General features: G+C 38.2%; 1 protein-coding gene across 1 annotated transcript; it reads right to left on the reverse strand.

Annotated features, from left to right (window-relative positions):
- Positions 1-6,717: 6,717 nt before the first annotated feature.
- TTR (transthyretin) lies at positions 6,718-13,251 on the reverse strand. The gene is made up of 4 exons (XM_075584796.1): positions 13,097-13,251; positions 11,156-11,301; positions 8,793-8,928; positions 6,718-6,987 (listed from the first exon to the last, which is right to left on the reverse strand). The coding sequence occupies exons 1-4, from the start codon at positions 13,160-13,162 to the stop codon at positions 6,880-6,882; spliced, it is 456 nt and encodes a 151-aa protein (XP_075440911.1). The 5' UTR covers positions 13,163-13,251; the 3' UTR covers positions 6,718-6,879.
- Positions 13,252-13,805: the final 554 nt, after the last annotated feature.

Here is a 13,805-nt window from a genome sequence, read left to right on the forward strand (position 1 = left end):
ATTAGAGAGGAGTGCCTCAGTTCAAAGACACTGACTTTGTAAACAATGACACGGTTTGAATCGGGGGAACCTGGTTCAAATCCCATTGTCAGCTCCTTGTGACCTTGGGCAAGCCACTTTGTTTCTGTGCCTCAGGCATCAAAAACATAGCTTGTAAGCTCATCCAGACATGGTCTGTGTCTGTAAAAATTAATATATGCTGTGTACCGTGCACTATACAGTAATTGTAAAGTGCTTAGAGTCCCATTGGTCTGACATCCTGAGGTAAATCCTGTTTGATGTGTAAGAGAGGGTAATACTTTGCCAAGTCTATTAGCTAATATTTGTACATTTAAAATCTGAGTGAGAGATGGGCCTATAGCTTTAACAATCATTACTGTCTTTCCTTTTTATGTATTACTGTAATAATTGCTTCGGAGTACAATTTTTTAAAATAAATTGTCATTTCTAATGGTATTAAAATGTTTGACCATAAAAAAGGTGCTAATACAGCTCTGTATTTTTTGTAATACATGTGTATAAAGCCATGTAGCCTATGTGTTTGTCTACAGTTGCTTAATTGTTTCTTTAACTTCTATTTCTGACATTGGTAAATCCAATTGAGCAATTTTTCCATGACAATACCATGAGGGGATAGTCTTGGAAGAGAAAACTGTTGCAAATATTTAGACTTTTTAGTTTCCCAATCTGGTCATCTATCGAGTTAATCTTCCAAACTATACAGAGTTTCATAATAAAACCGAAATTGTTCTCTAATATTAGAAAAGTTGTCATTTAAAGCCCCAGATGATGTGTCTATATAGATCTAACTGTGTTTTGCAACTGCACTTCTTTAAGCTTATTAGCCAGCATCCCATTCGCTTTGTTGCCTATTTTTGTTTTGGTCTTAAAATGGCTTTTACTGTTCTGGAGAAAGCCATATATTAAGTTTCCCCCTGAGCTCATTACCATTTGATCCAAGAGAGGGAAGATGCTGTCTTAAGAGCAGTTTACATTTTTTGTAACTTGTTTGAAAATCTAACATTTTCCAAATGTCTTTGAGTAGGTCAGGCTTATTAATTCCCCTCTTATGACCCCTTTTAGGTGCTTCCCATAGTGTAGAAGGGCTAAATGCTCCATTTTTCATTTATAGGCAAATAGTTTGAAAGAGGGTCATTTATTTTCTTGGATATTGAGGTATTTGTCAGTAGAAAGTTATTTAATTTCCACGTGCCATACTGAATCTGTTTACCAATTTAGATTAAGAGCCGTTAAATACACATGGTCAGACCAGGTGATTTGTACTAATATGAGAAGAGACGCGTTTATCAAACCGTTTCTGGTTTATAAAAACCAATCTCTATGTGATGGATAAAGCACCATCCAAGCACCATCAACAAATTATTGTTAATATTTTTGTTCACTTTTTAGTTTGGGTGTTGCTCAGTGTTAGATTTGCCATTAGGCCCAAGCCTAATAAGGTGGCAGAATTTGGAGGCGGAAGATTTTCTCTGCATCCTGACGTCAGAGAGACAGTCCTCAGGCTCTCCGTCAACCCCCAAGCCTGGATTGGAGGAGATGTCTGAATGGGTGGGGCCTGCAAGCAACTGCACAGCGTGGGAACAATGTTTAAATTCTCTCTGAACACACTGTGCAAGCTGCCTGTAGACCTATGTGAGGAGGGGGCAGGGAGAAGAGAGCAAAGAAGCCATTAAGGTGAGGCAGGGTGGGTCTGTTTGTGGGGGGTGGGGGGGCTCACATCCTGTTTTGTGGATGGATGCACAGATTCTGTTATGTGGGGGGAACATATTCTGTTTTGTGGGGGGTGGAGGGTTCAGTTTTGCTGTGTGGGAGAGGGTACCGTGTGTGTGTGTGTTGCAGGGGAGGTGCCGTGTTGTGTGTGTGTGTTGCAGGGGAGGTGCTGTGTTGTGTGTGTGTGTGTGTGTTGCAGGGGAGGTGCCGTGTTGTGTGTGTGTTGCAGGAGAGGTGCCATGTTGTGTGTGTGTGTGTGTGTGTGTGTGTGTGCTGCGGGGGCGGTGCCATTTTGTGTGCAGCGCTAGGGTGGGGGGTGCCAAGTTGTGTGTGTTTGCTGCCTGGGGGATGCCATGTGTGTGTATACTGCGCGTGGCTGGGGTGCCATGTCTGTGTGCGAAGGGGGGTGACGCGTGTGACCTGCATATGGGGGGGTGCCATTTTGTGTGTATTGCATGGGAGGCTGGAGCCATTTTGTGTGTGTGTGTTGTGTGGGGGTGGTATATTGTGTGTACTGGGGGGGATAATAAAATTTGGTCTATTGATGAGGGCGCGATAAAATTTAGGGGCGGCAAAATTGTAAATCCGCCACTGGTGGTGCTAGAAAACAAAGTATCCATGCCAGGATTTATGTGTGTTAGTCTCCTTCCAATATCAGGTAACCTGATTTTGAAGTTGAATAAAAAGGAGAACATTGAATTCTGCCTGACCCACATTAGGAGCATATACCAAAGCAAAGGGGGACAGTAGCCATGAGTCCAGGCTATTGGGATACTTCTTTAGAGAGATGAATTTTAAGGTTGATCGGTATTAAATTAGATGCGTTAATACCATTAGCAGGGAAAGAGGTGTCATGGAGGCATGGGCGAAAGCAGATGTGTATATGGCTGGGTGCAGGATTAGAAGAGAGATCCCCAGCAGCAAAAGAGAGAGAGAGGAATTTGTGGAGGTGCTGATTATTGAGGGGTGTAAAAGTTGTTGAGAGACATTCTTTTTAGAGTTACCATTAATACATTTCGTGGCCTCATTTATTATTAGGGGTATAACTACATATGTCTATATGAGATATATGTCGGTTTTGATGTTTGTTTGAATTCTTTTGGCACCAGATATCATTTTATGTACACCAACTTTGCTTGATACTGTGTATTACATCAAGAGATTGTTCTGAGCTGGCGCCCATCTTTAGAGCTGCAGCAGCCCTGTGTATCACACGAGGCACAGGTGTTAGATATTATTGATATCCTTTTATGTGGTCTGTTACTGTGCACTATTTCACGAGTTTTCATTTTTAGTGGATGGCCATGTTTCAAGCCATTATGTTCACGTCACATTATATGAAGAATTTCCTTCTACATATGCATTGTCTATTTCCAGCTCACTATAAGTCACTCTGGTGTTATAGCACCCGGATATGTTTTATTCTCATATCCGGCTGCTCCCTTCTTGTACTCCAATTCATATCGGGTCACTTGCACTTTATTTCCACTTGATGCACGGTTTACGTTGTTAGTTTTTCACTTATACACATTCTGTTTGATTCTTACTGTAGTCATTGTTTGTTTGTTTTTTACCCACATTAACCACACGTTGACTTGACATTTTTTGCAATTTGTTATTTTATTTTGGGTTAGCAATATCTTCCTTTTTTGTCTGTGCCATTATATGTAGCAATTTGCTCAGCCCAATGGCACCATTTTTGATACTTAGTAGCTTATGTCATGTTGATCGTTCTGAGTGTGTTGGATTCATGTTTGTCAGTCCATCTCCATCATTCATAGGGATACACATCTATCTTGGGACTATATTTTCTAATCAATTTTTAGTAAAGGTTACGTTTTAGTTCCATTCATTTTTTACATTTTCCGTTTAAAGCGTGCGTATCGTTAAGGGCTCCTTTCCCTCTACGTCTACCTGATTATTTTGTCTTCCTGCACCTTTATTCTCTTCAAATAGGCTGACGAACGAGCACTCCTCCCCCTCCCCTTTCCATCCTTGACATATTGTTTGTAACGGATTTCTGGGGATCATGTCTGTAAGGTGGTCACACAGCACCATCAAAATGGTGACTGGATTATATGTGTTAGGATGAGGTTCGTATGGATGGCTGAAGGGCGGGCAGGTGCCCCAAGGATTGCAGGCTAGTAGGGGTTGGGGGGCGGGGAGGATAACTCAATGGATGCCATAGTGGTTAGTAAGGCAATGGATGGCAAATAGTTGGATTATTAACCCCTTAGTTAGTATAGCATATACTAATGCTTTTTTGACCACTATGGTTACGAAGGCGTTAATATTATAGTGGTTTTATGTTGGTATTTTATTTCAATTAGTCCAGGGGGTTTCTCATTTGTTTTTTTTATATGGTGATTGCCAAAACGGGACTGTTCTGCCACCTGGACTAGCGGAAAAAGGTTAATTATCCTATAAACTGTCTTCTGATTTTTTTGAATATAGGGTGGATAAATACTTTTGTACCACCACCTTTTAGTTTTTGGAGTTGTTTTGGATCTTTATTCATCTTTATTGAATTAGAAGAATCGAGCTTCTGCATGTATTTTACAATTTAAAACGGCTAGGGCCGTTTTTTCAGAATATATTAATTAGTGCTTTTTATCTCCTTGCTCTTTGGGCCCCAAACATTATATTATAACTCTTTGTCAATTAAAATTCTTCACATGTATTTCGTGAACTCTGCAATAGGAATAACATATCAGTGTAACGAAGAATATCAGTATTTCCACAGAGGATTAATTGGTAATTTGAGGACTATATAATGAAACATATAGCTTCTTATACAGTACCAGAGTGGCCAATGGCATCGGCATGAAGTACACTGTTGGCACCATAAAAATATAGGTACATAATGTAGTAGATGAAGTTGACAAAAGACATACAGTATATCCATCAAGTTCAATCTATGTTAAATTTAGATGACAGATATTTTTTCCTATATTTGTACTTACAGTTTATTGATCCAGAGGAAAGCAAACAACCCCAGTGAAATATCATTTAATTGTAGCCTCTTTACCCCCACCCTAAGTGAGATTTGGTCTGCTACTCCATATTACTGTGTGGTGGGTACCTATGAGGTAACAGGAGGGCTGAGTTTTCCACGTTGGTGTGGAGAGAACAGGACAGGGTTTACAGGGTACATTTGATCATTGGTTGCAGCGCCTCCAGTCAGCATGGATCCTCTGGATAGTAGGATGGCCCAGACTGACACCCTTCATTAGCCCAAGACGGTGAGTCACTCTGATAGATGTTTCCATGGTATTTATTGCATGTTCAGGATATAACAGCAGGTACATCACTTTCCTTGCTTCCCCTAGTGAAGGTATTACTGATGGTGCTTGAGCCCCATTCCAAGCCTTCTGCATGGGGCTCCTCTTGAGGCCTCCTAATGAGACCAAGAATAGCTGGTGCTCACTCCACAGAGGGAGGAAAGAGACACACCCACTTTTGGGAAAGTGCCAGTATTTATACCCTTGGGTTGTGTTTGTAACCCTGCCCTATAATATAGCAGGTCTGAATACTGACAGGCCATCACATCCCGCATGTGACCCAACCAGTATCCACCCCTGAGGCTAACACTTTCTGGCTGTTGCTAGGCCCGCCCTTGGATACATCAAATGTTCCCAGGACTGCAATAGCACACAAGGCCTTTATGAAGGAATTAACCCATCCACTGCCTGCACCTAACAGGACTTACACTGGTAGAGCCCAGGAAAATAAGTAGCGGCCGGAGGCTAGGCTACCTAATGATAACTCATAAGGGGAAAGTAAATTCCTTTCTGACTCCAAATATTGACAATCAGATTACTCCCTCGAACAATATCCTTCACATGTTTACTTATTTGGTATATCCCTGTATACCTTTACTTTCTAAAAAGAAGTCCAACCTTTTTTAGAATAAATCTATTGTATCTGCCATCAGTCTCCATGGGTAATGAATTCCACATTTTTTAACTGCTCTTATTGTAAAGAACCCTTTCCTTTATTGCTAGTGAAATCTCCTTTCCTACAACCTTAATGTATGACCCTGTGTCGTTTGAACTGCCCTTGGGATGAATAGTTCATTTGAAAGCTCCTTGTATTGTCCCCGAATATATTTGTCTATAGCTATCATATCCCCTCTTTGACGCCTCTTTTCTAATGTAAACAAATCTAATTTAGCTAGCCTCTCCTCATAAATCAGATTATCCATCTCCTTTATTAATTTGGTGGCTCTTCTCTGCACTTTTTTCTAGTTCCATAATGTATTTTCTATTGAGTGGTGCCCAAAACAGTACTGCATATTCAAGATGTGGTCTTACTACTGCTTTATGGGGACATAATTATGTTTACTTCCCTTCCATCCATTCCCTGTTAAATGCAAGATAAGATCTTGTTTACCTTTACAGCTACTGCATGACTTTGGGCACTATTGCTAAGCCTGCTGTCTTCAAGCACTCCTAAATCCATCTCCATCAAAGATTATCCTAATTTATCCGCATTTAATTTGTAAGTCGCCTGTTCATTCTTGTTTCCCAAAGGCATAACCTTACATTAATCTGTATTAAACCAAATCTACCATTTACCTGCCCAAGTTTCCAGTCTATCCAAGTCCTTCTGGAGAGAGATTACATCCTGCTCTGATTCTATTACCTTACACAATTTAGTGTCATCAGCAAAGATGGAGACTTTGCTCTCGATGCCAACCTCAAGGCCATTAATAAACAAGTTAACAAGCAGGGTTCTCAGTACTGATCCCTGAGGTACTCCACACACAACTTTAGCCCAACCTGAAAAAGTTCCTTTTACGACAACTCTGTTGTCTGTCGTTCAACCAGTTTTCAATCCAGGTGCAAATATTTTGTACCGAGTCCAATTTGCTTTATTTTGTACACCAACCTCTAATTTGCTATTACTATTTTACAAATGTATCCTCTATCTTGCCTCTAATTACTTAACCTACAACAACCAAAAAACAGCATTAATTTAGAAATGTTACACTAGAAGAAACATTTATTTGAAACAATGGTTAACATAACCTAAAATATGAACGTCCGGAAAATTTTACTAGCATAAAAAAATGTTAATTATAAAATGTTATGCACGATCTCTGCGTAATCTAAATTGACTAAAATAGGACATTACGTTTACAGCTATTTAATCATGTGGGTCACTGACAACAGCAGTGGTTGAGAAGGAGAAGGGGGTGAGCAGGACAGCAATGGTATAATGACGGTGTCCGGCATCATTAGCAGTAAACACCACCTAAAATGCAAATTGACATTTGTATTAGTGGAAATGTGTTGGTAGACGCTCAGAAATGAAACGATTTAATCTAAGCATTCTTTCAGTCTATCCAAGTCCTTCTGGAGAGAAATAACATCATGCTCTGATTCTACTACTGTACACAATTTAGTGTCATCTGCGTGTGGAGCTTTGTTATATATATATATAACAAAAAGCAGCAGCCAGCACTCCAAGCAACAAATGTAAAGTCAAGGTGCATGCTCCATAGAAATCAATATAGAAACCCTGTCTTCCCATAAGAGAAGGCACAAAAGCAGCAACACTGAGGAAGGTCCTGCCTAGGACCGAAACGTTGGGTTTATAGTGTGCTGTTTTGCAACTGCTAATACATGTCTTTTTGCTTTATCTGAGTGTTGCTGCTTTTGTGCCTTCTCTTATGGGAAGACAGGGTTTCTATATATATATATATATATATATATATATATATATATATATATATATATATATATATATATATATATATATATAGACAAATAAGAGCACATACAGTACATCATATTGTTTTTAAACTTAATTATGACTCCAGAGAAATTGTAATGCATTTGTTACAGCCACGAGGTAGCTTTTTTTTTGCCAACTAGTTTGCTTGTTTACAATAACTGCAATCCCCCTAACTTTGCCATTTGTATTAGTTTTACCTGAACAGTGGAGTTACTGGGGCATATTCTGTAAATTGCTAGATTAGCGTTTCGGTGATCCTGCACAGAGAGCCTCATTGCAGTCGATAGGGCTTTCTGTGCAAGTACATTGAAACACCAATCTCGCATTATACAGAATAAGCCCTAGGACGTGTCAAATCTCCAATACATACATAGAAAGTCACCAGATATTTCAAAACACAATTGTCCTTAATCCGTTCCAATAAAGCCAATATATTAATGCATTTAATCCTGTTGGTATAAAGAGATCTTAACATATCCTCAATGTACCTCTCTATATCCACAACACGGGCCTATTCATTACACACTAATATTGCCAATTGAAAATCGTCAAAATAATTAATATGGATTTTTATTGCTTCAAATTCCATTATCGATACATAAAAATCTCCCGATTTGGCATAATGTGTGCATGCACATTTTGCCCTATTGGGGACTAATTGACAGTGTATGCAATATTGTGCGGAAAGTCACAGAAGGAAGTCTCGCATCCCTCAGATAGGCACATTTGTGCTTTTGGAGAATTGGCATTGCCATAAAAATGCCTGATAAATCAATGGGGTTCATTCCGTAATCCTGATCAGCGCTATTGCAGCTTACTAGACTAGATGTCTTAATGCATGCATGTTATAATAGCTGCATAAATATGACGTTCTAAAAGCAAAAATTATATGTATATGTGTGTATCTATATCCTTTAATGTAAAACATGTGTGTTCCCTTTATGACTTTTATTACTTTTTAGTAACATTGCCCAAATCAAAATGGATTGTATGAAAAATTATCTGCCTGTGGATTTATTTTCTCTTTAATTACCTATACTATTTAGTTTCTCATCATACTCATATTTACTATGTAGAAAGTGCTCATACAATATGTTCATTTATAAAGAATAAAAATACATTGAGCACTTTAATAATAAAGTTGGCATATTTAAATGCTGTTTGTATAGAATGATGTATTATTATATATATATATATATATATATATATATATATATATATATATATATATATATATATATATATATATATATATATATATATATATATATATATATATGTAAAGAGAGTATAGATGTAATTTGAGAATATAATATACTTACATCAACATATTCATGGAATGGGGAAAGGCCTACTTTGCCCCAGAAAGGTTTTGTGGCAAATTCAACCTTGTACAACCCTTCTACAAATTCTTCTTCAGTAAGAAGACCGTGAATTTCACCTTGGTCAGTGGTTTTCCTAACAAATATCAAAATATTTTGTTAACATATTAATGGAAACATTTGAATACATATACATGATTTTAACACATTAACTTCTATGATAAAATGAATTATATGTATACGTTTTGGCATAGCTACATATAAACTTAAAACATTATCGTAAAACAACACTTTTTCACACACTATGTGTGAGGTAGAGAGTTTATTAACAGTAGAACAGCGTATCTAGCTGCAGGGTTCCCTCCTCCCCAAGCAGCTCATATTAAGGTTAATTTGAGGAAGTTAAGCTCTCTCGTGCAGCAGAAAAGAGCTGATTCATAAAAGCGAGTCCCTATTCTCTTTGTATAACGGAGAGGAAGACAAGCAGAGCTACAGTTTGAAATTGGGCATTAAGAATAAAAACACAGCAGCTCCCATTAGGACTTCTATAATGCATGTACTGTAAATCACTGTGGCAGAGGAAAGGAATCGGTACAGTGCCTTCCACACTGGATTCCTGTCAAAATTAGGGAGGCCAAGGGTAGTAGCCCGTAAATGTAGCGGCCCAACAGTGGGAATCTTACACGTGCCAGTTGGACTGTAGAGGCAATGAAATAGATAAAGAGCATTGAAAGAAGGGGTGCAAATGGCTTTAATCTAAATATGCATTAGTATAAGTGATTGTTTTGGGCTGAAAATCGCCATTGACGTTATCGTGTATTATCACTCAAAAACAACCGCTTCAGCGTATATAGAATTACTTACAAAGTGTGAGAGCCATAAAGCATGCCTGACTATGCAGTGTGCAACTATCTGATGGCAAATGTTATATACTCCTTATGACCACATAATATCACATTGAAGTAGTAATTGGTTTAGCATTAGTTAGTATCACGTTTTGTCTTCGAATCAACCCTTGCATGGAACCATATTGATGCAGATAAGAACCACTTAGCCCACTGTCTGACCATAAACTTGACTCCTTGCTTGACTCTCACAAACGTATTCATACATGACCAGTAATAACCATGGGGAAAGAATAATAAATATATCTTTTGAAATATTCCTTTTTCTTCTGAGAAGGTGGATTTCTACTAAAACAACAATGGTCACCTTCTGTTATGTAACATTTGAACTTCTATAACAAATGTAAAAATGAGCTGATCTTCAGCAGTGTTAATAATTTAGTTAAGCCCTGACCAATTGTTTGAGGCATCTCCAGCTCTGGCCTCAACACCAGTTCCACCCCATGCACTGAGATTTATCCCTCACCTCATCCTTTTGCAATATGATTACCGTGGATCTCTTTCCCCGCATTGCAGTTTTCTGTGAACATAGAGCTCCCTTGAGGTTCTGTTGCTCACTCTTCTGTCAGTCAATGTATTAGATTCACTAACCAGTGCAAGCACTTTTGCACATGCAATTGCCATTCTCCAGACTTTTGGGCATGTGCTCTCGTTGGTTTGTGCCCGTGTGGGTATTCTGTGACCCTACCTATTATTTGTGTGTAACCTGCAAGGAGCAGGGCAGAGATCCCCAGACAGATTCAAGGTGCAGTTACTCCTAGGACTGTCATTAACCGTTGAGAGCTACATTTCTGGAGTTACATCTGGATGATCGATGGCTTGAAAAATCCGATGCCTATGAATATTTTTAATTCGTGTTGCTAAATTAATTAGAAACATAGTAAACTGAAACTTGGAAGGGGTTCCGCTATTTTCTATAGTACAATATCACTGTGAGCATTTTAAAACTGCTGCCTGGTCAATTATTCTCCCCCTTCTTTAGACTGGTCCTACAGTGTGGTGTGATCCAAGGAAAACGGTAACGCTTGAGAGGTACAGTATAGTATAGAGGTTATATCCTGCTTTTCATGGATTGAATGAAAATAAAATATTAATTTTAAATAAATAAAACCATTTACTTTTAGGATTAATGTAGGTGCTTTAATGAAGCAAATTCAATTGTCAAATGGTTTAGTTTATTATTAGTCTTTAAGTGGACTGGGGATTGAAACAGACTGAGCCCTGAGGAGCTGGTAGATGAACTGGAGATGAAAGATTCACTTGAAAATGATGAGACTCCTGACTATACTCACTGGACTTGTGTGTATATATACATGTGATGTTGAAGCAAATTGCAATTGATACTTGAATATGTCTGTGCACTGCATGATGTTTTAGTGAACAAAACAGATGTGGGGAAACCTGTGTGACAATTCACTATCAATATATCTAATGCAAAGTGCTCTATTTCTGGCTTACCCAGTGGACATCATTTTCCAGCTTTCATCGTCTTCCTGTTTAAAAACTTTCACTACTACATTGGCTGCTGGAGATCCTCTAACTGCATCCAGAACTTTTATCATCAGGGGACACTTGGAGACTGCTGCACCATGGGGTCTGGGGACCTTGGAAATGCACGGAAGACAGTATGGGAATTATTGAATTTATATTTTGCATCATACAAACGAGACCAAAAATTACATTAGCTCCCAAATTCAATGGCATTGTTCATGTAAGAAAAGTCTTAGTGGCATAAGGAATGCCAAAACCCAGCTTAGAAACTGAAAAACTTCAAATTTCGCAATGTTGGCAAACTTTTGCAAACCACATCTCCAGTATTTAGCAGGATATGCCATAGGTAATGTGGCCCTCCTCTTTGCCCATGTCTTACAATGTAATCCTGGAAGTTAGAGAGTGGCTGGAGGAAACCGTGCATTAATAGTGCATTCACAAATTAGGGTCGATCCAATAAAGGAAACTTATTTTTCAATTAACCCAATTACATTGGTAAGATAAATATTTTGTGAGCTAAATGGACTGTACATTTACTGTATAAGCTCCTGAACATTTGCATCTCCTTGATCCCTTGTTTTGGAAACATGCCGATTTATTATATAACATACAGGACACCTACAAGCTCATATTGAACCCCCAAAATAACCACAACATATATATAAGCATATAAGTGTCACAGAGGAGTACTACTGAGCATGGCAATATATATTTAAAACCAGAGACAGAACATGAAACACAGACAGAGCTCAGTGCACATCCAGTGAAACTTATACACGGTACAGTGCCTAAATATACATGTATAGTTATCTATTAAATAAAATGGTCTTTTAGTTTAACTCTTTGGCCAAAGTGTTGTAAGCCCCTGAGCCACTACACGGCAAACCACATCTCAAGGGTACCTAACACTAATATAAATTCTTAATAACCTGTGCATTACCAGGCAGAATGATTTATAATAAATCTGTCAAAATTAGTTGCATAGTTCTAAGTCTGATTGAAGCTCTTATTAACCTGTAAATTTGTGGATTGACTATTAGAAATTAAAATTAAACAACTTATTTGTCATCTTTTTATAAATAACTGTCAAAATATATTCTCTATAAACACTCTGAGTTATGTAGATGCATGTATTACAAAGAGTTCATCATTTGAGGTTAAAGCTACAATAACATTTTTTAAAGTTTGTATTGAAATGTAAAAAATAAAACCATAACGGGGGGGGGGGGGGGTGGTGTGTGTGTGTGTGTGTGTGTGTGTGTGTGTGTGTGTGTGTGTGTGTGTGTGTGTGTGTGTGTGTGTGTGTGTGTGTGTGTGTGTGTGTGTGTGTGTGTGTGTGTGTGTGTGTGTGTGTGTGTGTGTGTGTGTGTGTGTGTGTACAATTCTTTAGAGGAAAAAAAATCACACAAAAAAGGGTACAGATCACAATAAGTAAATCTAATCAAACAAATCCTTATGTTAGGCATACCATTCCCAAATAAAAATGGGTACAGTTATAGAAAGAAGAAACCAAACAGGCTACAGTTCTATCAGTGGTATAACCAATCTCAACATGAGGCGGGGGTTATAAAGGTAAAGCCCATGCGGCTTTCATTTGCATGGATGTGATACAGTTTTCAAATATTTGAAACACCTAATATTCTTTTAGTTGTTTCCTTCTACTGTACAGTATGTTGAGGTTTATACCAGACATAAGGTAATGCCGGGTAATAAAGCTCCTCATATAATGTATTGCAAAGATAGAATTCTCATGAATTTCTTATCTGTTAGGATTTTGGAATTCCACCTATAGTGCCCCATTCCTGTCGTGGTATGGATACCTACTTAATAAAGAGATCGTTGAAGACAAATCATACTGTTTAATGTTCACTAGATCTGGTCAGAAACACTTTCCAAAAAAATACTTACCAGTGGTGCAGCTGAGCAAATTAACAGCGCAGTCAAGAAAGCAAAGCAATGTAAATAAGGAGTCATTCTTGTTATGATGTTGCCAACTTTACTTCTGCAAGCTAACAAACGAGAGAATTTATACTGAAATCCTGCCCCAGGGTACTTATCAGTGGCTACAGTACTGTATATGACTGCAAACCTGCTGATTCAGATAAGTTACTTAGTAAACAATGAGAGAATAAGTAACTCACACACGGCTCTTGCCTAAAGAGATTAACCTCCTATGTGAAGAAATCGTTTGTTTTGCTAATTCTCATTTTTGTTTTCAATAATGTACCTTTTGTCTTTGTGTAATACAGTTTGTAGTATAATGTAGCATTTGTAGTATAACGGGAAGTAGAGTTTTTTTTTTTTTTTCAGGTTTTTATGCATCCTCTTCACAAATTAAATAAATATTCCTGATAGCTTCCCTGGAGGATGTTTAGTCAGCATCATTAGAGAGGTTAATTCACTCTAGTTTAGGAAGAAGCATAATGAGTCTAATTAGTTACAATTACACAGGTGGTGACATGGGGACCAGGGTGTCTTGGGGGTAGCAGCTGCTCACAGTGTAACAGATGGAACTGAGACCAGAGGTCACACAAATGTTGTTGCACATTGAACCAGTGCTGGAATTTCCTGAGTGAAATTGATGCATACTATATAGCAAAGGAAGACCATTCCAATG

Source organism: Ascaphus truei, chromosome 2, assembly GCF_040206685.1.
Source record: "Ascaphus truei isolate aAscTru1 chromosome 2, aAscTru1.hap1, whole genome shotgun sequence".
NCBI lineage: Eukaryota > Metazoa > Chordata > Amphibia > Anura > Ascaphidae > Ascaphus > Ascaphus truei.

What these genes read in the sequence shown, in the direction of transcription:
- TTR (XM_075584796.1), bottom strand. Translation starts at nt 13,162, where the DNA reads ATGACTCCTTATTTACATTGCTTTGCTTTCTTGACTGCGCTGTTAATT. An exon ending in TGGAAAATGATGTCCACTGG is followed by an intron (nt 8,929 to 11,155) that starts GTAAGCCAGAAA and finishes GATATTTGTTAG; the next exon opens with GAAAACCACTGACCAAGGTG. An exon ending in CATTCCATGAATATGTTGAT is followed by an intron (nt 6,988 to 8,792) that starts GTAAGTATATTA and finishes TTTGCATTTTAG; the next exon opens with GTGGTGTTTACTGCTAATGA.